The 13,778-nt window shown below is 45.0% G+C and overlaps 2 protein-coding genes across 3 annotated transcripts in view; both read right to left on the minus strand.

Moving 5' to 3' along the window:
* LOC146222074 (insulin receptor substrate 1-B) overlaps window positions 1-3,651 on the minus strand; it is a 33,560-nt gene extending 29,909 nt beyond the window's left edge. The window contains exon 1 of the mRNA XM_084691238.1: window positions 2,886-3,651. Coding sequence (XP_084547364.1) covers window positions 2,886-3,234 — 349 coding nt within the window. The 5' untranslated portion in view covers window positions 3,235-3,651. The remainder of the gene's footprint in view (window positions 1-2,885) is intronic.
* A 638-nt stretch (window positions 3,652-4,289) lies between these two features.
* On the minus strand, window positions 4,290-13,065 carry agfg2 (ArfGAP with FG repeats 2). Of its 2 annotated transcripts, XM_084691239.1 has the most exons (14): window positions 12,359-13,065; window positions 11,366-11,459; window positions 10,359-10,474; window positions 10,044-10,188; window positions 9,323-9,449; window positions 9,025-9,129; window positions 8,824-8,856; window positions 7,615-7,815; window positions 6,917-6,989; window positions 6,740-6,783; window positions 6,420-6,500; window positions 6,139-6,258; window positions 5,569-5,639; window positions 4,290-5,374 (listed from the first exon to the last, which is right to left on the minus strand). In XM_084691239.1, exons 1-14 carry the CDS (start codon window positions 12,523-12,525, stop codon window positions 5,327-5,329), a joined length of 1,425 nt encoding a protein of 474 aa, XP_084547365.1. In that variant the 5' UTR covers window positions 12,526-13,065; the 3' UTR covers window positions 4,290-5,326. The 2 variants fall into 2 exon arrangements, with proteins under 2 accessions (XP_084547365.1, XP_084547366.1); XM_084691240.1 differs by lacking the exon at window positions 8,824-8,856 and having other exon boundaries at window positions 12,359-13,063.
* Window positions 13,066-13,778: the final 713 nt, after the last annotated feature.

Raw genomic sequence — 13,778 nt, forward strand, 5'->3', positions numbered from 1 at the left:
AACAATCTAGACGTTTGTGTGCAAGACTGTGTGTGTGTGGTGCTTCAGGCACACCGTTAAGTTTGTCTATATTATCCATCTAAACAGACAGCTTAATGACTACCTCCTGCCGTGCAGACTCAGAATCATACACTAGCTCCTGCAGGAAGGCTTGGTTCAAGCTACAGCATGTCATAGGCAGCACAGTACTCTGCCCCCAGCCAGAGGACTGATAACCTTTAGCTGCTTTACACAGCCATACGACTGACACAGATATCAAATTGAAAGGAAAGAGACAGTGTGCGTTGCTATGCCGCATCTCTCCCTCTGCCGCTCCCATTTTGTTAATGCCAGCTTGCAGGGTTGTGAATACTTTACCCCCTCGTCTAACTATAGTTAAGTCGATGGTTCATATTACCCCATAAACTTTTATCTAACTTGGATGCAGCTCTGATGACCCAGGCTCCACCCATAGATATGTTCCTATGCTGTCAGAGTGTGGGAGGGTATTCACATCCGTTGTGATGGATACACTCCCAGTGTTATATGAAAAGGTGTATCTGTGTGTGAGTGTGTGCGCGCGCATGTGTGTTAGGGATGCTAGGAATCACTGATTCGCATCGATGCACCGGCTTAAAAGTTCACGGTGCAATTGCCCCTATTAAAAAAAAGTGTGCACCGGATACAATAAGGAATTAATTTAGGATGCACCATTTCGGTATAATCGAATATATGTATATATAATAATCAGTAGAGGCCCTAAGCCTTTATTATTTCAAAATGTGACCAATAATCTGGTGACCGAAAGTTTATATTTTGATTTATTCCGTCTCTCTAAACCTTCTCAAGGGGGTTCTCAACCTCGCTGTGTGTGTGTGTGCTCAGTGGCAAATTCTCGTGAGCTGGAGCCGTATCCAGGCCAGCCACATATTATCATGGAGGAAGAGCTATATGTTCCACCAAACTGCTGTAAATCAAATGTTTGGCAACACTTCAGATTTTTCAAGAGAGGCGCACAATTTCACAAGACGCCATGCAAATTGTATGTCAGAGGAACAAAACAATATGGAGCTGTGAGAAAATACATGCTACTGGTTGAAAAAGTAACTCCAGACCATCGTTAACCGCAATCGAACCCTGAACCAGCATCAAAGGATGATGGGATCTGGAGAAAGCAGGAGATTATACTGTCATTCAATAGTGCTTCAAACAAACCTATGGACAGTTTAACATGAGACAACATAACAAAGACAGATGTAAAAACTGTTTAACCAGACAAACAGCAGACAGCATTGTTGACTTAAGTCAGCTCTGGAGATTGGTTTACGGCACACAACTGGTTCTCCCTACCCTTCCTGAACTCCCCCAAAATCTGAACTCTGAAAATATTGTTTCATTTTTTCCAAGTTAATCTCTTGATTTAAAATATAAATGGTGTTCTTTGTCATCTTAAATCTGCTTTTCTCCAGGGCCTGGCTTAATGAGCAGGGTGGAAGTTATCCTCAAATCACAGATTTGAGGATAACTCCCAAAATGTTCAGCACTGAATATTCCTAATGTGGGTTTCTAGCACTGTAAATGTAAGTAACAGCAGATGCCATGTCTGTGCAGCTGCAGACTCTTGTCACTGTTGGCAGCAGTGGATGTGGACTGACACACATCAACTCTTCAAGGATGACGGCGGCTTTGTCTTGCTCTCACTACTCCCTGGTTTTAAACGCGGCCCACAATCAGCACTTTTATGTAACAAGTCTGTCAGGTCAGGTGCAAGTACCTTGAACCCATAACTCGGTTTGCCAAGATTGCATCATGTGGTCACATAGGCTGTCCCTTTAGAAGCACTCAGGGAAATCTGGTGATTAGCGGGTATGGCCACAGCTATTGGTTGCTCCTTCGTTTGTGTTTGCACAACGTTTTGCACAACATCTGATATTTTGAAATGTACAATATAGGGTTTCATAGTTTGTGCAACATGCACAATCAGCAGACTATGCTCAAAGAGATGACAATTGTAGAGCAGTATATTATCCAATCCATTAGGCCTATTTCTCCCTGTGCCCAGAAATTGTTCTTGACTTTAGCCAGGTCTTAACTTGTTCTCTGGCACCGTTGATTGTTCTTTCCCTGTATGTGATCAATGCCTAACCTAATAATGATTTGTCAGCAGAACAAAAGGAGAACATACAAAGGCAACAAGGAGAGACAGAACAGAGACATTTGGATGTGTTTGGGCAATGTCCTGATCTGATGGAATGAAGGGGGAGGGGGGGGTACAATTTGTCACCAATGAACAGGGTGGTTCTTTAAAGCCCCAGTGCAAAACCACCAACTATTTGGCATATATTTGCTTCACTCGAGAAGTGAGAGGAGCAAGATAGGGGGTTACGGCGTGTTCCCAGGGTGTTGCCGCTTCTGGACCCTCCAACTCGATAAGATTGTACATGTTTTGTTTGCCATGCATTTAAACGGTGGTTTAACGGAGCTTTGCGTTAAAAACATTCGTTTGCATGCATTTCCCACGCAACTTGCTAATACTGTAGATGGTGCAGGCAAGAAAGTGAGTTCTAGAATGGATTGCTGGTGCCGAAAGCCCCAAATGCCTATTAGTGTCGTTGTGATTCAACATTAACCTGATATTTGCAAAACAGCGTGTCGCTTTGTGAGGCAAACGAGGGTGACATAAAGGTGAAGTCATTGTAAAAATAAAGTGTATTTCATAATCTGGAACTCTAGAATATTACGTTAATGGAAAGTAGAACCAACACCAACGAGTATTTGAATTGATCCACGGCAGTTTGCAGTTAGTGCAGCACTCCTGCCACGTTCACTCACACGACACCGCACCGCGGATCCTAAGCATATGGGGCTCGAATACTCATGCAGGCTGGCTAGTTTTGCTGACTTACTTTTGCACTGCAAATCCACCATGGCCTGGTACCATTCGTCCTGATCAGTGTCGTTCTCTGCAGCAACGGCAAAGCTCTCCGCCCGCGTGTACAGCACTATCATGTGCTTATTTTTCGAATCAGCCCGTTTGTTGATGTTGAAGCACGTTTCAAGTGCCAGGGCTTTTTTCGGAATGGGTGCCTTTCCACGGAATTTCTTCTCGCTCTCATAGTACTCGAGCCGGGCCGGGCCCCGTTCTGAGGCCGTCCGGAGCACAAAGTATCGCCGGTGCATGGATTTCTGTTTTCGTAGGTAGCCGCTCTTCCGAACGTCCTCGTAATTCTGCGGCTCGGTTGCTTGGCTCTCCATGGCACAAGAGTTGTCTTGTTTGCCCGGTAAAATGTAAACTTATCTTATACACTGTAAAATATTTAAACAAGGGAGCAGGGCAATTCAAATCATCCTCAATCACGCTTCCCTCCCTCCCTTCGACACATGCATGCAAGGGAGAGAGGTCCAGCACAATCTTCAGAAAGAAAATAGTAGCTAGCTAGCTGTCGCGCTGACTGTAGAGTGTAGCTCCAATTCAGACGGTCTCTCCACGAGTTTTCAAGCCTGAGCACATGAGGCAACGTCTGCACGAAACAGTCTGCTACTACTATTTCGAGGCTCAGTACTTTAATCTTATTTACTGTATTGCACAGTGCCGACTTCTCCCTCCACTGCCCCCCACCCCTTGCGTGGAGCTACTGTGGTAAACTGTCAGTCAAGCCAGCCCGTAGTGAGAGGAGGAGTGAGCGTGAGGCTCGTTTGAAACTAGTGCGGAATGGGAATCGAATTTCATTTGCCGTTTGGTTCTTATGAACCCAGTCGCATCGCTTGTAGTCAATATTATGCAAGTTATGGCAATTGCTGTCGATTTTCTGTTTTGACAAGTTTATTCGAAGTTTGAAACCTCACATGTCATCCTGTCAGTACTCATAAAGGACTGGCAATTTGGCTGTCCCGATTTAGTTGACAGTTTTAAGATGCCCATGCACGAGGGATGGATTTAATTGGTTTACGAGAGAAACAACAGGCTTTGATACAGAATTTCATATGATCAATATTTAACCGAAGGTCAAAAATGCATTTAACACGTTCCATTGTACAAATACATATAATATCGGACTTATTGTTGTTGTTGTTATTATTGTGAGGCACGCATTAAGAAAATATCTCAAAATGTACTTTTGTCTGTCTTTGTGACTGATTATGCAATATGATATGTAACCTTCTGCACAAGGTCAAAAATTATTGCGCGGCATGCGTCATCTGCCGGTTAATAAACGTCATTACACTAACGCTACTGGACAGCTTCTGCATACACACAGATGCTCATACACAGCTTTCGCCTGGAATGAATTCATAGACTGAAGACTGTAAAGAAGCAACAAATTGATTTTATGAACATGAATTCTTCTCATTACAAAGACTTAAATGGATCTTTTTTTTTTTGCTCATGAAAAAAAAGTATCGCACCTCCATGTCACCCAACACAACAAGAAACATTTGGTCCATTGCATGAAGAGATGAAATATACATTTTTAAAATTGCTTTTACATTCAATAGCATCTTCTGTAGCCCTCTAAGCGCATGCAGCCTGAGACTGTAACACAAATGATTCTCCTAACCAAAACCCGACATTAGAACAAAACACATATGTTCCACATGTTCACACACCCACAGTTCATGTTGGTAGAAGCCTGTCTTGTTATGGTCTCCTATTCACATGCATTAGGAGGTTATTAAGGCTGGCATAACCGTCACTAAGAACCTCTCATGGCTCTAATCGTTAACTGACTACTCAGCTGCAAATCTCCTTTTTCTAACTGGTTGATTGGTAGTGTTTGGCGGGTTTGGGTGCCATATTTTCTGAGACTTCAAAAACCAGCTGACATACAGTACAATGTCACTGATAGGCAGGTTGTTGCACAGAAGCTGGAGATGGGAGCAGGAAGCAGCAATGTGTGTGAACGTCTGTTTCTCTGGTCGAGGTGGTGATCACGCACACCCGGAGGTCATAACATGGACAGAGCCCTAAAGGTGGGTTCTGAGTATTATTAAACAAACACCCTTGGATTTACGCGTCGCGAAAAACACAGATGGACGCACGCGCACTCTCTCACTCTTCTTCTGCCCATCTCATACAGACACTCTCAAGTCAGACACTGTATGCACATTTAACGAGACGCGCATTCTCTCCACACACGCGCGCGCACACAGAAATACGCAGACACGTAAACACAGGACACACAGGGGGTCTGCATGAATACTAGACCTCTCACTGAGAGTGAAAAGAATGGAGAGGCATTGAAATGGCAGCAGCCTCAAGTTCACCCTTCTTCTCCTCCTCGCCGCCGCCCCCCCCGTCCCCCTGTTCCCAGAGGTGGGTGGGTTGAGAGGCCCACGGGCACCCGTATCAGATGAAAGGGTTTCGCGAGGTTCCTCTGCTGGGGTAAACATTCCCCTGAGAGAAGGAGAGAGAGGGGGGGGGCAGAGTTACTACACGCCAGCTCCCATTCTGCCAAAAAGGGAACTCTTGAATAACCGTTACTTCCTCTTGCATTGAGCAGTTTGCTTGATGCCGTTCCAAATCATTTCCTCAAGTGCTGCAGAGGAGCATCTTGTTGCTGTTGGGGTCTGAAGTGACGGGGTACTCACCGTGAAGGGGTTCACTGACATTGGACGAGGAACTTTGGGCTGAGATTCGGGTGCAGGGAATGAGGCAAAACCTGCATGTAGCGAAACACACAAACACGCCCCCCAAAGAGAGATATGTCAGACGCAAGCACCAATTGAACATTGTGAGGACTGCCACTCTGCGTTTGTGACCAAACAGCAACATTGGCAGCCTACTGTAAGAGGAACTGAATGTGAATCGCCTGTGTGAATTGGTACTCTGGAGGTCTGGGGGGTTTCTGTGAAAGTGAATTATTAGAACGAGGAGCTGGGGCTCCAGAGACTGTCAGACTGTGTTCATTTGATACTTCGCCAAAACACATACAGCTGACATGCTATAGAGGCAGCTGCAGGACCCAACGGCAATGCCATGCGCTTCTTGGCAACTCGATATACTCTTCATAAACTGCAGGCAAAATGGCTAGATCTGTGCTCACGTTCTGGCATGGGTTACTCGTGTATTGTAGGAAATTGCCTGCGGTACACAATTTGTATGGATCGGAAGAGAAATGCAGTGGAATACAAATAGTAAATTCGATAGATGTTTCGTACCATTGGCTTCCTGGTTGCTGGTCTGCTCATGGGGAAATGCATTCTGGGATGCGGGAGAAGGAAAAGTAGCCGAGGGGGGGAACACTGAGGTGGGAGAGGTGGTGAACACCCCCGCGTCACCTATAGAATCACAAGATGGATGGTGTTGTGTTACACATGGGATCTCCAAAAAAAGTTCATTTTAGCCACCAATCCAAATTAAAGGGTGCATCTCAATATGTGAGAGAGACAAACTGGGAGAGGGGGGCCTCTCCAGAGTATTGAGACTGAGCCCATCTCACCTCCCGAGGTGTTGTTGAAGGGGTTACTGGGGGAGAGAGCAGGCTGAGAAGTGGAGCCGGAGCTGAAAGGGTTGGGGAAATCTGAGACCCAGAGAGGGACGCAGGGAAACAGAGGGGCGGACAAAAAGACAAGTGAGTCGATTAGGATACATTCATGACCAGGGGCAATGACTCATTGACCATTTTCTCGGTGGTAAAAGTTATTGTGTTCGCCACTGATTCATACTTTATTTAAATGTATTGGATTTTTTGATGATTGCAAGGAAGTGAAAATTGCAGACAGTCAACATTCAAAATATTGATAAAAAGAAAGTACCTACTTGCAAATGTTTGGGAGTTGGAGACAGTCTCTACCCCTGGTGAGCTTTGGTGGATGATTCAAAAAAGAACTTTTGTTTATTGCACAATTAATCAAATTGACATTTTAACTAAATATTATTAAATATTATATTTACATTGGCTGAGCCTAAGAAAAATGTTCACAGCACTTAGATTACCTGGCAGGAGTTGAACTATTAGACAGCCTGTTTCCAAATAGGGTGCTGTACTGTGGCAATCCACCAGGTGGCGCTAGAGAATCACAATGTAAGTTCAGGGATCAAGTGCAACTGTGTTGTTTTGAGAAAAAGGGTTAAAAGTTTTCAATGTTTCTTAAAGGTGTGCACATCATTAAAGTTCACATTAAACACTTTAGGGGAAATACTTCATCTGATAGTTAAGCATACTATTAATCTAAGGTCTCTATGAAATCAATTTAATACTTTGATGATAGTCTGCAGGATAGAACGCAACGAAGCATGAAGAAATCACTGAGGCAGTTTCAATCATGCGCAAGCGATCTTTTCCTACAGGTATTTCACACTTTGCTGTGAACGTCAGCGTTTAATACTTTTGTCTTAATGTAATATATGAAACACAACAATGCATTATATTTTATTTCTAGGTCTTTCTGTGGCAACGCAGTTGTGTGGCACGGCGAGAGCAGACCACACAATGGGGATAATTCACTTGCTAAAAGCCTTGGCATTTAGAGTAAGGACGTTATGCAACATCGATGAGCACATACCCCTTTCACCCTCTTAGCTTCCCCCCCCCCCTCTCTCTCTCTCTTTCTCGCTCTCTCCCCACTACACAAACATGGCACCCTGACACTGGGGCATGCACACACACACATACACTCTTTCATGACCCTTACCTGTGCCGGGCGAAGCATCAGAGTAGACCCCCTCCAGCTGAGTCAGCGCTGCATACCTGTCCTGGGGGTTTGAGTTGGGGGCCTGGGGGGGTACACTGAGGGCACCGTGCTGCTGGCCGAGACCCCCAAAGTCCACACTCAGAGACTTGGGGAAGGCCCTGAAGGGCGCAGAAGCACCCGAGGCAGAGACCGTGCGACTTGCTGTTGACCAAAACAAAGATGGCTGTCTTAAGACCCCTTGAGTGACCTGGACGAGGGAGTTTAGGTTCGGTTTGAACACTGGTGGGGACAAACAGGAACACTTCCCTTGCGTTGCCCCTAATCATTGGTGGGGACGTTTACATGCTCTCCTAACACTGGTAGACATATTCCAACAGTCCGCCCCTGAACCTACGTCTGTGGGTTTGGACCCTTGGGTCCCTGCTTGTCTATTTCAGAATATGTTTCAACAAAGGAGATAGCAGTATGCAGTGCGTTTTTATCATGTTGTGAACACATACTCCTAAAAATAAACGGTCAACTGCACCACCATTAGCCACATTGCATGCCATCAGATTCTAACAGGAATTGACAGTGTAGAAGATCAAGACAGCTTCAAGTGGATCTGTTAAACATATCCTAGATAAAGTTTGTTCCGGACAATCAGAGCAGCATCACTGCATACTTCCTAGAATACTTCTCACTGGAATGTTAAGGCTTGTGATCAAGTGTCCTACATAGTACTACTGTCTAGCTCATAATGTTCAACAACAGAGTGAAATATCACTGGGCTTGTTTTGGCTGGGGTACTGGATATTCCTTTAAAAACAGCATTCAACTTCAAAACTTGTTGTTTATCCTCTGGGGGTGCGGTCGGCCTCTCTCTCTCTCTCTCTCTCTCTGTCCTTGACCTGGACGCTCCTCAGATCTGGGTCTTTGAAGTATAAAGCTAACTGATGAAGAGTAAATATCAACCCTGAGAAGAACTGCGTGCTTAGCACTGTTTAACTAGGCATCAGCATGGGAAGGCCTGAAAATAACGCATGCAACTTTTATAATAGAGTACTATGACATTTATTCCACCACTGTAGTCTACTATATGCCTACTGAAAGATGCTCCTCATTTATCTACGTATTTATAAATCATGTAATACACCCTTAAAATATTGTTTTGTTATGAAACACTTCATAACAGCCATCTAGTTTACATTCAAAAGCAGTATTTCTTACCTAAAGTGAAGCTGTTTTTGAAAGTGCTACTGGCTGAAGGATAAACGAGATAAGGATTGATAGAGAGAGAGAGAGAGAGATAAAGTTTGGGGTTGGGGATGGGGGAGGGGGGAGGGAAGAAGAAAACATGTAGTTGTGGAGACAAGCAAGGACACCAGGATGTTCAATTGATCATGGCACTGACAGGGAGTAAAAAGCTACCTGAGGGTCTGGGGAGGGCGGGAAATGAAGGGGTGTGACTTTGGGCTCCCATGGCGGAGGAGAGAGACCCTGGACGCTGTCTCTCTATTCCACAAAGAAGAGGATCTGAGAGAGAGACATTGGAGATAGAAAGAGATTCAGTAACGGAGAAGAAGAGAAAGAGAGGAAAGGCGAAAGAGAGCGAGATGGACAAAATTTAAGAGCATGGTAAATACAAATATTGCTTCAGGCATGACACCCCCTGTCTCCGTTCAACAGCCCCCTCTCCCCCCCAACCCCTGGGGGGCAGAGTCATCACCTTTCATAGGGGGGTCTCTGAAGCTCTGGGATCGTGAGGGCCGAGCGGTGAAGACGTCGGTTCTCATGTCGGCCGGGGACACGGCGAGGGGCGCCCGGTCCCAGGAGATCTGGGATTGGGACTGGGACTGAGGAGAGGGAGAGGGGGGTGGGGTGAAGGGGTGTGGGAGGGGGTGGTAGGGTGGGCGACAGAGGGAGAACCAGTCATGCTGTGGACCTCCGCTGAGCTCCCATCTATAATTGAGACCACTGTAGCAGCGATGGCAGAACGTCCTGGGGCTCTTTATCTGGTCACCTGCCTCTTGTCTTTAGTATACCACCGCTTGGGTTCACTCTCTGAGTACTCTCTGTCTCTGAGTACTCGCTGTCTCTGGTCTCTCTAACCCTGAGCTCTCTCCCTCTCACTCTCACTCTCCCTCTCTCTCTCTGAGATTACTCACTCTCTCTTTTTGATCTTTCTCTTTAGTCTCTCTCTCTCTATCGCCCTCCTGGCTCGAGGTTGTTATGACTTGCCCGTCTGTCTCTGACTCTCTTTCTTCCCACCTTTCTACCTTTAACTCTCTCTCTCAGTTCAGTCCAATCTGCCTTTTTTGTCAGAAATGATCTTTCTCACTTCTCCGACGCTCCCCCTCTTCCCCCCCCCCATCTTCCTAAGATAGTCTCTTGGCCAAAAGCATCTCTCTCTCCATCCCTAACTCTCTCCCCCAGTTCCAGTCTCTCACCAGTGTCCGTGTGGGTCTGGCGGTGGGGGGCATGGAGTGGGAGGGGGCCTGAGCAGGCAGGGGTCCCTGAGCTGGAGACAATACCTGGACCCCCGAGGCCCAGGGACCCTCCACTTCCCTACGATTCTTACTCTTGGAAAAATGCCTAAAAAAGGAATTTTAAAAAGACACTCAAATTATCTGGAATTATAATGGAATGTGATCCACATTTTCACCATCCAAGTTTTACAGTCATTTTAGCGCACTAAATAAGTATACAATACTTTACATAAGTATCTGTGTGTCGGTCTAGTACAGTGTTTTCTCAGTATTTACCATTTCTTCTTCTCATATTTGTCTTGAAGGAACTCTTTCAGTTTCTGGGTGTCTCTCGTGTCAAAACACCCGTCTGTCTTTGGATCAAACGCACAGAGCCAAGTCCTCCTGCCAACCTACACACACACACACACACACACAAGGGTGTACCAACCCATACACACACGCACACACACACACGAGATAACAATGTCAAACCATCCCTGGAGAAATGCCAAATTTTGTCAGAACAAGTGATAGAAATGAATATCCTTCACTGCCACCATCATGTTCAGCATGCATTCTAAGTCACAATGTTGAATAACAAATATCTCTTCCGCCCCTCACACTAGTTTATACGTTTCACTCACATTTCCTGATCAGATATTCACGTGTGAATCATCACATGCACACATCGCTGAATACCAAATGTATCTGCAGTACTGCAGCTGTTTAACGTGATCTTGCAAGAATCTTTCAGAGCAGCACACACTCTCGCACACATGCCCAAATACTGTGCAGCTTAGTTGCTGGATTGTGCTATAGAGTTTGCTCTGGTTCAGTCTTGCAGAGGAGCTCAACTGGTCTGACTGGTAGAGACAAGGGACCCAGCAGCTACTGTTCTTGAGAAGATAGGACCTTTTCTGCAGAACAGCCCATTTGTATGGGTAGGTACAGTATGTAGGAGTATGATATAATACTCCTACCATAACCTGGAGACACTGATGAATCTACGCCGTAGATACGACCTAAATATCTTCCCTAGCCTCAACCCACTAAGGATCATATATAATTTATGATAAGACTATTAATACCACTGTAATACTATCATTCATCTGTATTCTTCCAATTCATTGTGGGAGGAATATTTTCAAATATACTTGACCATTAGATCAAATTATGTCAAATTATCAAGGTGAGATTATGATCTAGGTGCATGGACAAATTGTATTCTGGGGCAACTTCAAGTCCCGCCCTCGTGCCCACCTGACCCCATCGGTAATAGATGCAGCTCATCTGCCACTCACCTCGTTGCCATGGTTTTGCAGAAACTCCACTTCCTGTTGGGAGAAGGTTGTCATGGAGATAGACTTCACTCTATGGGGAGGGTTGAGTCCTCGCCTGAGACAAGAAATGGGGAGAGAAAAAGATCAAAAGAAATGGTACATGTGCACGCAAATGAGAGCATTCCAGATTCCTTGTGCTTCTAATGCTGATAAATAGTGGTTAAAAACATAAATAAAGCAGATAGGGGGGGGGGGGGGGGGGGTTGGTGTGTGGGATGCACATGGTGATTGTGACAGGTGTTCAGGAAGGTGAAATAGGCGGTTGCAGTGAAAACAAGCAGTGCGGAATAATTACGTATTAGGCTACAGTTCACAACATGGGTGTTCCAGGATGCATGTTTCTTTCTTCGTTGCTTAACTATTCAGTGTGAAAGAATGCGCAAGACTGTGAGGAAATCTTATCTAAAACCAGGCGTCTGAAAGCTATTATGAAATGACCAGTGTAGCATGGCATAGGCCTATAATCTCTTGGACTAGGCAATGCTCTGCATGCGGAGAGGCTACGGTACGGGATAGCCTAGGAAACGCCAAACCTTGGACCATGACGAAATGAAACGTAACTCAAGCGCGATTAACGGGCACGCCTGTAAATGACAAAGTAGTCTAATTATGAACTCTCGGTAGGAAGTACACATGTATTGAAGGAAGAAGGAAGACACCCTGCATAAAATATATTTTTTGCGCATTGTCTGCTGCTTTACCCTTGCCTGAGTATGGCCCATATAAAAACGTTTTGACAATTAGGCTACTGAAACCAGACTGTAGAGATGGTTGCATTTAGAATGGTAAATATCTGCAGTAACTGCGTTTATGATATGATATTGATATAACGCTAGGCTAACATGATAACCTTTTCGACCCAATAGTAGCCTAACCAATAGGGCAGCCATAAACTATCAGGCTATTTTAGCTATTGATTCCCCCGCCCCCCCCTCTGTGTATTCATGTACTTACAACATTCCAGAGCACGACGTGCACACGAAGCAGCCCACGGTGATATCGATGTATGTCACCCCGGGTTGGCTGCACTCGAAGCAGTGTTTGTTTACTCCAGCTTGGGCGAGTTCGCGTACCTTGCGGGCGCATATCTCTTGGTTGTCCCGATGTTTTCGGTTCGACATTCTGACTGGTATTTCGGCCCACTTCCCTCCTCTTCGCCTCTTGGTCGGTCTAGCGGAGACTATAGCCTGCGGCTCGTAAAGGCTGTGAGCCGCTTACCACTAGCCCTCCCCGCTATCCTACCTAGTTCTACGTTTACTCTCCCTCACGACCGCATTATAAAAAAGATTATGCGGCTTGCGCTCACACGAATTGAGATCGATATGATAGCCTACTACAACATGCATCGGCTGTCGTCGTAGAAAATGTGGGAGAGAGGACAACAAATGATCTGCAAAGTTGAACTAGGTCGTTATTTAGCCTGTTTGTTCATTGCTAGTAGTCTTTCTTCTTCGGAATGGCAAAATCTGTCTCTCGGTCTGAGTGAATATCTATCCGTCTGCTCCCTTACGCTCACCATACGCACACCCCCGTTGGCATATTATTGCGCTCGCGCCTGTCCTTCCAAGAAGACGCGGCTCTTTGGAAGGTTGACAGATATTTGGAACCCAGAGGCCAGTCAACTAAAGTACAGACACGTAACACAACAAATATAGCCCCAAATGTTTGCCTAGAAAGAGTGAATAAGTCTAACATAGAAAGTTAGATTGATAAAGAGACTTGATATTCTATTATTGTAATTTACTGTTACATTTGATTGTCATTTATTTTCATTGTCACCCGGCAACACAACACTTTGTAACCACTGTCATGGGAAACTATAGTTTCTATGTATACATTACCCTTGCATGACGTCCTTAAAGAAAAATGTTTGTTTCCTGTGTCTGTCTTTCAACTTTTGATTGCATTAATATAATAATATGATGCTACACTAGCATACCTCGTTGCACGTTGTATAAAACTGTAAAAAAACAAAACGATATAGCATACAATTATGTTGCTTGACGATTCCCTAACAATACGCTCTGGCATTGGTCAAGTCGAACATGACACATCTGTTACGCAAAATAAATCCAACGTAAGAACCAAAACACTTGTTTCTCTGTAGAGATTTACGTTCGCAATCTGTCGAGTGCGTGATTTGTAGTGACGTATTTTGGTCACAAGGGAGTGCTGTGTGCCGTGTCATGTCTGTGCGTTTCGAACCATGTCCTCCAAAAACTTGTGTAACGTCACTTGTCATTTAAAAAAGCAAGAGTTTACTTGGTTATGGATGTGACTTACAAAAATGTTATAACCGGCAGGCTTGTGCTGTCCATTTAGCTTTTCAAAAATGCTCAAACATTAGTTAGCCTTCTCTGTGACAATGTGACAA

Source organism: Hypomesus nipponensis, chromosome 25 (assembly GCF_054491055.1).
Source record: "Hypomesus nipponensis isolate SF chromosome 25, ASM5449105v1, whole genome shotgun sequence".
Taxonomy (NCBI): domain Eukaryota; kingdom Metazoa; phylum Chordata; class Actinopteri; order Osmeriformes; family Osmeridae; genus Hypomesus; species Hypomesus nipponensis.